The sequence below is a fragment of the Phocoena phocoena genome, chromosome 2 (assembly GCF_963924675.1).
Source record: "Phocoena phocoena chromosome 2, mPhoPho1.1, whole genome shotgun sequence".
NCBI lineage: Eukaryota > Metazoa > Chordata > Mammalia > Artiodactyla > Phocoenidae > Phocoena > Phocoena phocoena.
The window spans coordinates 138268256-138280624 of record NC_089220.1 but is presented as its reverse complement, the minus strand read 5'-3'; the positions used below and the strand labels follow the sequence as shown (position 1 = coordinate 138280624).

General features: G+C 50.1%; 1 protein-coding gene and 1 pseudogene across 1 annotated transcript; both read left to right on the top strand.

Moving 5' to 3' along the window:
* Window positions 1-901: 901 nt before the first annotated feature.
* On the top strand, window positions 902-1843 carry LOC136118524 (myeloid-associated differentiation marker-like). Its single transcript, XM_065871765.1, is given in 1 exon segment — window positions 902-1843. A coding segment is annotated over 1 exon segment (942 nt).
* Window positions 1844-8770: 6927 nt separating this feature from the next.
* LOC136118522 (myeloid-associated differentiation marker-like) lies at window positions 8771-11870 on the top strand (annotated as a pseudogene).
* The last annotated feature ends 499 nt before the right edge of the window (window positions 11871-12369 follow it).

The window sequence follows — 12369 nt, the reverse complement described above, 5'->3', positions numbered from 1 at the left end:
GACGGCTGCAGGGAGGAAAGGCGGGGATACGCGTCTCTTCGGGTTGCTGTGGAAGGAGCCCATGGCCCTGAAGGTGTGTCCTGGGTTCCCAGAGCCTGAGCTTTGGTCCTGGGCTCCCACCCATGGACCCTGCTGAAATTCTGGGCTGCAGAGCAAAGGGTTCAAACCCATGCCTTTGGCATTTGTATCTGGGTTTCCCACACCCTAGCCATGCCACCTTAGGGAAGGACTTAATTCCCCCAACCTTAGTTTTCTCATCTGTAAAATGGGGTTAGCAGTACAATCCACAGTCCCTTTTCTGAAATCCTTGGGGTCAGATATGCTCCAGAATTCAGAATTTTTCAGCTTCAATCATGTAACTTGGTGTATCTACTCTATAGGACATAACACCCACTGGGGTCTGAAAGCACCTTGTAATCAAACACATTAGTGTTTCTGACACTGAACTTTTGAGCAGTCACACTACATAAAATAAAGACCATAAATTGTCTTGTGTCTGTTCAGTTCAATGTTTGTTACCAAACAATTTTTTTAAAAATTTTTGTTCAGTTTTCAGAGCCTTGAAGGGTTGTGGTTACAGATATGGGTCAGGCTACCCTGTGTCTCTGTAGATAATGGCATGCAGCACAAAGAGGTAAAAAAATGTTCATGGTTTGATGCCAGACCAAACACAGCTGTGAACCTTGGGATAAGACAAGTCTCCTGAGAAGGCCAAGGGTGATGGGTGGGGAGAGTCATTCTGGAGCAGCAGCGCCATTACCCAAGTGTGTGGACAATTGGTTCGAACTCCAGAGATCTTGAGCCTCAGCCATCACAGAACCCTGAGACTTTCCAGGCGTCTGATCAATCCTCCTCCAGAGCTGAATCTTCCTCTGGTGGGTCCTCGGTGAAGACCACTGCCATGTTGGTGGCAGTGACCAGTAGGACCAGAACGACCAGCACATAATCGTCCGCAGGCCTGGGCTCCTCAACCATTATGGGTTGCTGCCTCCGACGGCTGCAGCTGCTCTCCACCTGCGTGGCCTTCTCCCTGGGAGCCAGCGTGGGCACCTGGAAGGGGACCATAGGTAACTGGTCCATGTTCATCTGGTGCTTCTGCTTCGTCGTGACCCTCATCAACCTCATAGTCGAGTTATGTGAGCTCGAGGATCACTTCCCCTTCTCCTGGGACAACTTTCTCATCACCTGCAACTGCTACTCTGCCCTCCTCTGCCTCTCGGCCTCCATCATCTACCCCGCCACCTACATTCAGTTCTTGCCCGATAGCCGCTACCGGGACCGCACTATCACCTCCACTGCATTCTCCTGCCTCGCTTTTGTGGCTTATGCCATGGAAGTGGCCTGGACTAGGGCCCAGCCCAACATGATCACAGGCTATATGGCCACTGTGCCAGGCCTGCTCAAGGGGCTGGAGACCATTGTGGCCTGTGTCATCTTTGTCTTCATCAGCAGCCCCTACCTGTACCTGCACCAGCCGGCCCTCGTGTGGTGCGTGGCCGTGTACTCCATCTGCTTTCTCCTGTCATCTGTGGCCCTTCTGCTGAACCTGGGCAAGTGTGACAACAGGCTGCCCGTCCCCTTCCCCATTTTCCAGGTTGTGCTCACTCTGCTCTCCGTCCTCCTCTACGCCACCGCTCTGGTCCTCTGGCCGCTCTACCAGTTCAACCAGAAGTTCGGCGGCCAGCCCCAGCGGTCCAGCGATGTGAGCTGCAGCAATAGACTCACCTCCTTGGTGTGTACCTGGAACCAACGACTGGCTGTGGCCAGTCTGACAGCCATCAACCTGCTGATTTATGTGACTGACCTGGTGTTCTCGGTCCACCTGGATTTTGTCAGTGGCTGAGGCTTTGCCCAGGGGCTCCTGATTCCTCTTCTCACCTGAAGTTCGTTTCCAAGCCCTGACGTCCTCTGATGTGCTCCTCCTGGCTCCCCTCTCTCCCTGCTCACATCCTTCCCCAACCATCTCGCTCTCTTTTCTGCTCCCTTCCCTCCTTCTGCTCTGTCTCCTTCCTGTTTTGTGTGGTTGCCCACATTCTGTTTTGCCTCTTTCTCTTTTCACTCTCTTATTTTCTACATTTTCTGCTTTTTGACCCTTTTCTGGTCGTTTTTGTTTTCCCGTCTCCTGTGTCCTGACCGCCTCTTCCCCTTTTCCTTCTTCTGATCCACCGGGACCCTGAGCTTCTTCCTTCTCTGCCCACCGCCCCCGTCCCACCTCCTAAGGTGCTGACTCCACATCACACAGCCCTCTGTGCAGCTGTTCACACCCTGGGCCTCCGGAGGGGCCTCACAGCCAAAGCATGCCTGTGCCCCTGGTGGCACCTTCGTTGGCGTGTGTATATGGGTTTGGGGTGTGCCGGTGAGTAGGTAGGGATTGGGCCTCACTTCCTCCCAGTGGAGGGGGGTGTACGGTGCACCTTCCCTTTATTTAAAAAAAAAAATCTCTGGAGGGCAATAATTTCCGGTGGTCAGGAGGCTTAAAGCAGAGACCCTGGGTCCCTAGGCCCCAGCTGGTGCTCGGCCCTGCCTGACACTGGCTCCAGAATTTTTCCCGGCTTACTAAAACCCACCTCCTAGAGGTCATCTTAAAAGACGCAAGGGCTGAATGCCTTCCATCTGAACTACTCTCTTGGGGATGAAAATAGGAGCTGGCAAAAAACTGCACGGTCTTGAAGACAACTGTCTGAAGTATTTGTGAGGGGCAGCGATGTGGCCCTCCTGCCTCAGAGTTCAAAACAGCGTGTCCTGCCTCTGCGGGGGGAAGAAAATGGCCACAGCCAGCCTTAAAGCTGATGTTAGACTGGAATTTTTCTTTTTTTGTGTGTGGTCAGGAGGTCAAAAATTACTGGATGGCCCTGTTCTTTTTTTTTTTTAACAAAAATAAGATTGAGTTTAATTGTTTGTCTTTGGATTTTTTTTCTTTTTTTAAAAAAGTATCTTTATTGGAGTCTAATGGCTTTACAATATTGTGTTAGCTTCTGCTGTACAACAAACAAAGTGAAACAGCTATATGTATACATATATTCCCCATATCCCCTCCCTCTTGCACCTCCCTCCCACCCTCCCCATCCCACCCCTCTAGGTCATCGCAAAGTATCAAGCTGATCTCCCTGTGCTATGCAACAGCTTCCCACTAGACGGCCCCATTCTTAAAGGCAGAGTTTCTTTTCTATTTTGGAGGGGAAGGTGGGTTGAATGGGTGGGGATTTCCGCTGCTGCAGGCAAAGGAACTGCTGTGCTTGAGTATGTGGTACACACACGTGTTTCTGTATGTCAGTGTCTTTTTGTTTCTGCTTCCTGCTTCTCTGGGACTCATGCATAAAGTGACCTATATAAATGTAGAAATATATATATATATATATATTTTTTTCTTTTTCTTTTAATTACCTGGAGCTTCTGGTCCCCGTCAGTCCCTGCTGTCAATCATAGAGAGAAATCTTGTCCCTTCTGCCACATCCATAACGTTCTTTTTTGAAAACCTCAATACAAAGATAAAAGAAAAAAAGAAAACAAAAATGAAACCAACCAAATCCACAGATCCTAACTGCCCCAAGTTTGACTAGAAATCAGAAGCAGCCTAGCTTTTAAAGGGGTGTGCTTTGTGCATACTGAGTGTGTAGTTGTGTGCGTGTGTCAGTGGGCATGCATGCATTAAGACCAGCAGCCCTTTATATAACTGTTGGCAGGGAAGTCACCCCAAGCCTTCTTCCTCTCCTGTTTTCAGCCACAAAGGCTCAGAGTCCAGCATCCTAGTGTCACCAGGGCCAGAGAAGCCAGGCAAGTAGAGCTGTGGGGAAGAGGCAGGGGAAGGACCTGCACTGCTGCCACCCACTCCTGTACTGGGATGAAGCAAGAAGCAGGCAAATCTTAAGAAGAAATGAAATAAAATTCTTATTTTAAGACGAGACAAGAACAATTTATTTGGCCAAATTCACTTAAAGCTGGGTTAAAAAGTTAAACAGATTTCTTTATTGCAGGACTTCTTAGGACCTTGTATGGATTAGTATGCATTACAAAATTACCAAAAGAGGTATATAGCAGTAAGTGATTCCCAAGCTTATGTGATCAGGGAACTCTTGTTTTTCGTGGAACATCATGGACTAGTGCTCCATGGGATACCCTCTGGGAACCATCCGTCACATCTCCCCCCCACACCCGGCCCCCAGACTGGTTCAACAGCTTGGCTTGAAAGACTCTCACAAAATCACCTCCCACAGTGGTCCGTCTCCTCTGGGGCAGCTTTCATTCCTTAGGGGGTGCAAAGCCCACTTGCCCTGCTCTCTGGACTTGCACAGAGAATTGCAAACCCTGTTCAGCTGGAGAGTTCTCTGAAAAGTTCTCAAGTGTCCTTGTGTTTCCTGTCCTTACGTGCTCTAGACTGAATGTCTCTGCATTAAGTCAGGTGCTCCTTCAGGGCAGGAACTGGGCTTTGCTGTGGAATCTGCAGTGCCCAACACACAGTAAACACATGGTAAATAGTTTTTTAGGACAGAGATGAATAGAGCCTCCACAGTTCTCTCACGCACACCTCAACTGTGCCCCCATCTCCAGACCTTCCACGGTCCTGGCTGCCTGTGTTGATGGGCTGTGGAGTCACACATGGTGGCTCACATGTTTCCTGTGACATTCAGTCTCCAATGCTCATTGCTCCTTGGATACTTGACTCTCCAGATCCCACAACTCTCTTACACATAATCTCACGATGGCATCTTGATCCCTCCTCAACGCCTTTGCACAAGCTGTTCCTTTGCCTCTGGGACATGGCCACCTCTTTATCAGTCTTCAGATCTCTGCTGAAACGTCACCTGTGTAGAAGGATCTTCCAAAAGTACATCTGCCCATCATGCTACGTCCTAAGACCCTGTTTGTTGTCTTCATCGTGCTGGTCACTACCTGAAGTTTTCTTGTAACAGTATTTAACAAGTTTATGGGTTTGTCATCTGACGCCTCCACCAGAGGTTCCACGCGGACAGATGTCTAGTCTCTGCTGTCACCTCTGTGTCTCTGGGCCAAGTCAGTCCTGGGCATGGTGTGGACACAGTACATTTTGGACAAATGAACAACTGAAATCAGTAATCATTGGAGGAAGGGGGTGTTCTTATCACATGTACACAAAATGATAATTATTACAGTAAAGGGGGTGGGAGGAAACTTTGGAGGCGATGAATATGTTTATGGCCTTGACAGTGGTGATGGTTTCATGAGTATATATTTATCCCCAAACTCACAGAGTTGTATACATTAAATATTTACATATTTTTACATGTCAATTATATCTCAATAAAATTGCTTCTTAAAAAATAAAATGTAGTTAAAAGTGCTACACAGTAACATGGGAAAGTGAGTAGAATATTTAAAAGACAAATCACATGTAGTACAATTATAATAATATAAAAATAAGTTTTTATGTTGAGATAAGTTACAAAGAAATACATGTTTCTATTACTTAAAAAAAAAAAAAACAAACCATCAATCATGGAGGTCTTTTCGTCCAAGATGGCTCAGACTCTCTTTCCACATTTCATCATAAACGCTTCTGTCACTGTTCAGTCAGACTCCCAGGGGCAGAGCGAGGCTTTGAGTCGCTGATGTTCTAACAGAGACTGATTCATGAGGAGCCGCCTCTGGCTGCCTGGCCAGCTCCGTGCAATAGAGCCTGTGAAAGACCCTTGTCATGTTTCACCGTGTGGTCCTTCACTAGGACTGGCTAGACTGACTGAGAATTTTAATTTTTTGAAAAAATTCAAACCATCTTGAAACACACAAGCCAAGCATCCAGGTGCAGGTGGGAAGGATGAGCATGTTTATTGGGAGGCTCCTCAAGGAGATGCAGAGGCAGGAACCCAGGCTGCCTCCCTGATCCTCTGGCTGGTGTACCCCTTTCCTAGATTCCCTTCCCAAAGCACTCAGTACCCGGGTGCCCAGAGGGAGGGGCGGGGGTGCTGGGAGCACCTGGCATGGGGTCTGAGAAGGTTAAGGGAGCAGGAGGGAGATGTGAGGCTACAGTTGCCCTGGGGGACATCAAATATCTGGCACTCTTGGCCCCTCCCCATCATCAAGACCAGGTGAATGCTTGTCCCCTGAATATTTCATAAGTCTGCCCCCATTTTCCACCTCTGAAAGTGTCTTTGCTCAAGGCCCATCATTACACACCCCGACTGTGGAATTAGCCCGGAAACTGGCCACCCAGCTTCTTGGCCGGCCTCCATTCTGTTTTCCTCCTAACGGCCAGAGTGACAGTTCCGAGGTGGGAATGTGATTGATCAGCCCCTCCTTACAGAATGTCAGTGAGGCATCATCACTTACAGCTAAAATCCAACTTATTTCTCAGGTGTTCAGGCCCATCCACTTTGGACCCTGTCTGCTGCACCTGCAATACCTCCCTTACTCCCTGCCTCACTTGTTGTGCTCAGATAAGACCTAGGAGCTTGTGGTGACCTGCCCACACCAGGCTCCTTCACAGAAGTGTCAGTCTGGGAGCAATGGGAGATGGAGTTGGTGGAATCCAGTTAGGCTTCCTGGAGGAGGTGATTAAGGGTCAAGTCTTAAAAGACAAATAAAGGTTAACAAGGCAAAGAAGAGAGGAAGAGTTTTGGGTTTTATGATTTGCTCAAGGATCTCATGAATCTTCAGTGGTGAAGTTGATGTGACTGCGGCTTGTGTGTGGGAGGGGGAGGGAGAAGGGAGAATTGAGCGTGGCCAACTGGAGGCCGGTCTATATGCCCACTTGGGTCAGGAATGAGGCTGTGGGGTGGCACAAGGTAAGGAGTTGGAGCTGAGACACTTTGGAGAAGCCAGGACCGTGTGGCCTGCAGCCTCAGAGCAAGAGTGGACAAGGAAAACCATGTCCTTCAGCAAGAGGAAATGTCAAGGCTGATATCCGCCTCCACTGGAGGTTTGGATTTTTTTTTTTTAAGTCTCCACAGAAGAAATCAAAATCTCAGTTCTTGTGAAGTGGGCCCAAATGTGCATGATCTCTGAGGTCCAACAACTCTAACCTGGGAAATTAACTCAATCACTGCCCAACAGACGACTGGCCTGGAGGGTCCTGAGCAGAAGCAAGTGCAGTTATTCTGGGTGAAGCTCCTAACCCAGGCAGCAGGGTCCTCCCAGGAAAAAGGGGTCCTGTAAAAGGGGGCTCTGAGTTTGATGACAAAGTACACGAGGGAACAATCCACTGTGAGTCACAAGAGCTCCAGTGAACAGACACCAATCTGAAAGAGAAAACAAACAAATACACTTAATACAATTAAGCACATTAGAAAAAGACACCATGAAGAGAAGACAGGAGGATATGAAAGAGAACCCTAATGGGTTGAAGAATGTCCTCCTAAAATTCATGTCTACTCAGAACTTCAGAATGTGGCCTTATTTAGAAATAGGGTCTTTGTAGAAATGATTATTTAAGAATCTTGAGATGGAAATCATCCTGGATGGAGGGTGGGCCCACAGTCCAGTGACTAGAGCCTTTAAAAGAGAAAGGACAGAGAGATTTGCACACACAGAGTTGAGAGAAGATGAGCATGTGAAGGTGGAGACAGAGATGCAGTTAAGCGGCCACAAGCTAAGGGGCCTCCAGAAGCTAAAAGAGCAAAGGAATGACCCTCCCCTGGAGTATCAGAAGCAGCATGGCCCTCCTGACCCCTTGATTTCACACTTCTGGCCTCCAGGACTGTGAGAGAACACATTTCTGTTGTTTTAAACCACCAAGCTCGTGGTAACTTGTTGCAGTAGCCCTAGGAAACAAAGATGAATAAAAAAATGGAAAATAGAGTCTTTGTCATATTTTTATAAACTTCCAGAAAAGCTTGCCCACTTCTGGTTCCAGAGCATGGTGGTCACATGGATCCAAGGACCCCTTGTCCTAATCCTGTGGTGCCCCAATGTGTGAGACTCACAGGGTAGGATCCACTAATCTAGAGAAGGGTGGTCGGTCTAAAGGCCCACAGGAGCCAGCGGGGGAGGAGGTAAGTAAAGGGGATGGAGAAGACTAAGGCCCACTGGAGAGGACCACCTGCATCTGCCGGGGAATGGTAGAAAAGCAAGATGCACTGTGCATGACACGGTCTCGTGTTTATAAAATGGGAAAAAATTACAGATACCCCTGCAAACGTGTGTGCATAGATGTACACACATGTCTAAATATGATTTCAGAGCATGTGAAATGTGTTGAAGGCTGTATATGAGGTTGAGGACATGGATGCTCCCTGGACGGAGGGGTGGACACTCCTATTAGCAGGGAGGAAGGCTGGCCACGCCGAAGGGAGGAAACTGGGCACATGTGATGTGATCATATTCCTGCTTTATGTCAATTATACATGAGAATAAGAAAATATAGAAAATACTAAACAGACATGAAGAATGAAAAGCAATATAAAGTAAAGGGGGTAGCAGCTGCTCAGCTCCAGCCACCAACCCACCACCCCCTAGGGAACATAGCCCAGTGCCACAAGATCACGTCAACATGCCTGGCTGCTGGGCAGGCAGGGCTCAGCCACATCTAGGATGTGCTCTGACGGAGGCACCCTTTCCACGCTCACAGATTAGAATGGTGGAGGTGCTGGTGGGAAACTCAGGCAAACCTGTTGCTTTACAGGTGGAGGTATTGTGGCTCAGAGAGGGCACATGCCTTACCCAGGGTCACATAGCTGGAACCCCCATGCCTCTCCTCCAAGTTCTGCTTCTGTGGCATTAAATTGATCCAAAGTTGTCATTTAGCCCTAAGCCCTCACTTTGTGGAGGTAGGTTGGGAACAAATTCGGGGACAGAGAGCATGACACCCTCAGCTGCCCTCAGAGCCAGTGCCCCTACCCCACCCCTGGCAGTGCCCACTGGAAGGCCAGCAGGCTCCAGGGCTCCACTGGCAACTGGGGCTGAAGGAGCCTTGTGAGTCCAGGTAGGTTCTCGGGGTTTGCTCTGTGTTTCTCTTTCTAGCCACAGCTTTTCCCAGGGTTTATTATCAGCAAAGGTGACAAGGCCCCTGATGACAGCTCAGGCTGCTGACCCTTAAGCCCTGGGGGCACCTCTCGGCCAATAGTCCCTTTGAAACAGGGCAGCTGTCCCTGAGGAGGGAGTGGGCCGGGGAGGAGCTCTCAGTCCCCCACACCCTGGAACCCTTGCAGGAGGCCCTGTGTGAGGCAGGACTGCAGCCCTGCTGGCGGGACTGTCTTGGGCAGGTGACCTGGCCGATTCCCTGGTCTCCATGGTCCTTGCCACGCTCGCCACGTGTCCCCTGTCCCAACCCTGAAACCCCTTTAGGCCTCCGTCCTCCCTCTTTCAGTTCCACTCCAGGCCCCTCCTCCATGGGGAAGGTTGGCTCCATGCCTGCATCCCTTCTGGGTCAGAACACACCTACTGGGTTGCCTCAGGGCCACTCAGACCCCGGAAACCTCCCCAGCTCATCTCCACTCTGCCGCCCCCGCCCCAGTCCCAAGTGCATCCTCAGGGCTGTCACCTGCCAGAGGGCCAGCAGGTGCCTCCTCTTTCAGCTCCTGCCCTTAAGAGGGGGCTTATAATCTGTTCATCCTCCACCCCCTCCCTCCCTGGGATGCCCTGAAAGCCTCCACATCAGCATCCAGACGCAACATCCTTATCCATTTCCACTCCCTTCTTCCCAGCTTGGAAGCTGCTAACCACTCTCCCAGGCCATAAAAATCCTCACTCAGGTAGGACTATTGCTAGATCCTTCCAGACTCGCACCTGGATGGCAGCTTTAGAGTTTAAAAGCCAAACATATGTTAAGTTATTCTGTGGTTCCCCCAGGACGCTCCACCTTGGAGTAATGCTGGGTTGGTGTCTTTTTTCCCAAATGGAGAAGAGTCACATGTTAAGACAAAATTGGGGTGTGGGGTGTGGGATTCAAACAGTTCCTGCTTCCCATATCATCTTGTCCCCGCTGCCTTGCTCTTACACCATGGCTTATCTCTGTTCACCCCTGAAGCTGCTGGGTCACAGGGTGGGGCTGGGTTGCCTCAGATGGCAGCTCCTTCTAGTGACGGCTGCAGGGAGGAAAGGCCGGGACACATGTCTCTTCAGGTTGCTGTGGAAGGAGGCCATGGCCCTGAAGGTGTGTCCTGGGTCCCAGAGCCTGAGTTTTGGTCCTGGGCTCCCACCCACATGCACTGTTGAAATGCTGGGCTGTAGAGCAAAGGGTTCAAACTCACAGCTATGGCACTTTTATCTGGGGCTCCCACTTTCTAGCCATGCAATCTTAGGGAAGTACTGAAGTCCCTGAGCCTTAGTTTTCTCATCCGTAAAACGCGGTTAGCAGTACAATCCATAATCCTTTTTCTGAAACACTTCAGGTCAGATATGATTCAGAATTCAGAATTTTTCGGCTTCAATCATGCAACATGGTGTATCTACTCTATAGGACATAACACCCTACCGGAGTCTGAAAGCACCTTGTAATCAAACACATTAGTGTTTCTGCCACCGACCTTTTGAGCGTTCACACTAAGTGAAATAAATAAAAAACATAAATTATCTCACATCTGTGCAGGTCAAATTTTGTTACCAAATGAATTTTTTAAAAATTCTTGTTCCATTTTCAGAGCCTTGAAGGGTTGGGATTGTAGATAAGGACCATCCTAAGCATCCTGTCTGCGTAGATAATGGCACACAGCTCAAAGGGATTAAACAAATGTTCATGGTTTGAGGCCAGACCAAACATGGCTGTGAGCTTTGGGATAAGACAAGTCTCCTGAGAAGGCCAAGGGTGGTGGGTGGGGAGAGTCATTGTGGAGTAGCTGTGTTGTTACCCAAGTGTCTGGGCCATTGGTTCAAACTCCACTGACACTGAGCCTCAGCCGTCACAGGCCCCTGAGCCTTTTCCAGGAGTCTGACTCCAGAGCTGGATTTTTCACTGGCGGGTCCTCAGCAAAGACCACTGCCGCGTCGAGAACATAGACCTGCACGACCATCACGACCTCCACACGGTTGTCCTCAGCTCTTTGACCATCATGGGCTACTTCCTCAGCCTGCTGCAGCTGCTCTCCACCTGTGTGGCCATCTCCCTGGTGGCCAGTGTGGGCACCTGGAGTGGGGCCATGGGTATAACTGGTCCATGTTTGGTGCTTCTGCTTCGTTGTGACCTTAACGTCTTCATAGTTTGGTTACGTGGGCTCCAGTCCCACCTCCACCTCTTCTGGGACAGCCTTCTCGTCACCTGTGCCTGCCATGCCACCCTCTTATGCCTCTCGGCCTCCATCGTCTTTGCCATCACCTACATCCAGTTCTTGCCTCACAGCCCCTTTCAGGACCACACCATTGCTGCCACTGCATTCTCTTGGATGGTTTCTGTGGCCTGGACCTGTGCCCTGACTGGCGAGTTCTCCTGCTATATGCTCACCTTGCCAGGCCTGCTCAACAGGCTGGAGATCTTCATGGCCTGTGTCACCTTCGCTTTCATCAACAGCCCCTACCTGTATCAACAGCAACCGGCCCTGGTGTGATGCGTGGCCGTGTACCCCATCTACTTCCTCCTGGCAGCCACGGCCATCTTGCTGAACTGGTGCAACTGGAACGACAGGCTTCCTATCCCCTCCCCCATTTTCCATTTGGGGCTCACCCTGCTCTCCGTCCTCCTCTACACTTCTGCTGTAGTCCTCTGGCCACTCTACCAGTTCGTTGAGAAGTTCAGCAGGCAGCCCCAGCGATCCAGTGATGTGAGTTGCCATGATAGACTCACCTCCTGTGTGTGCGTCTGGGAACCATGACCACCTATGGCCATCTTGACAGCCATCAACCTACTGATTTATGTGGTTGACCTGGTGGATTTGGCCCGCCGGTTTTTTTCTTTATCAGGTTCTGAGGCTCTGCACAGGGCTTCCCGATTCCCTCTCGTCAATGGAGGTTTCTACACCAAGCCCTGACGTCTTCTGATGTCCTCTTCCTGGCTCCCCTCTCTCCCTGCTCACATCCTTCCCCAACCATCTCGCTCTCTTTTCTGTTTCCTTCCCTCCTTCTGCTCTGTCTCCTTCCTGTTTTGTGTGGTTGCCCAGATCCTGTTTTGCCTCTTTCTCTTGCTGCTCTCATCTTTTCTACATTTTCTACTTTGGGGCCCATTTTTGGTCATCTTTTTTTCTCGTCTCCTGTGTCCTGACCGCCTCTTCCCCTTTTCCTTCTTCTGATCCATCGGGATCCTGAGCTTCTTCCTCCTCTGCCCACCGCTCCCCTCCTACCTCCTAAGGTGCTGACTCCACATCACACAGCCCTCTGTGCAGCTGTTCACACCCTGGGCCTCCAGAGGGGCCTCACAGCCAAAGCATGCCTGTGCCCCTGGCTGTGCCTTCATTGGGGTGTGTGTGTGCAGGTTTGGGGTGTGGGGTGGGTAGCTAGGCACTGGGCCTCCTTTCTTCCAGTGGAGGAGGG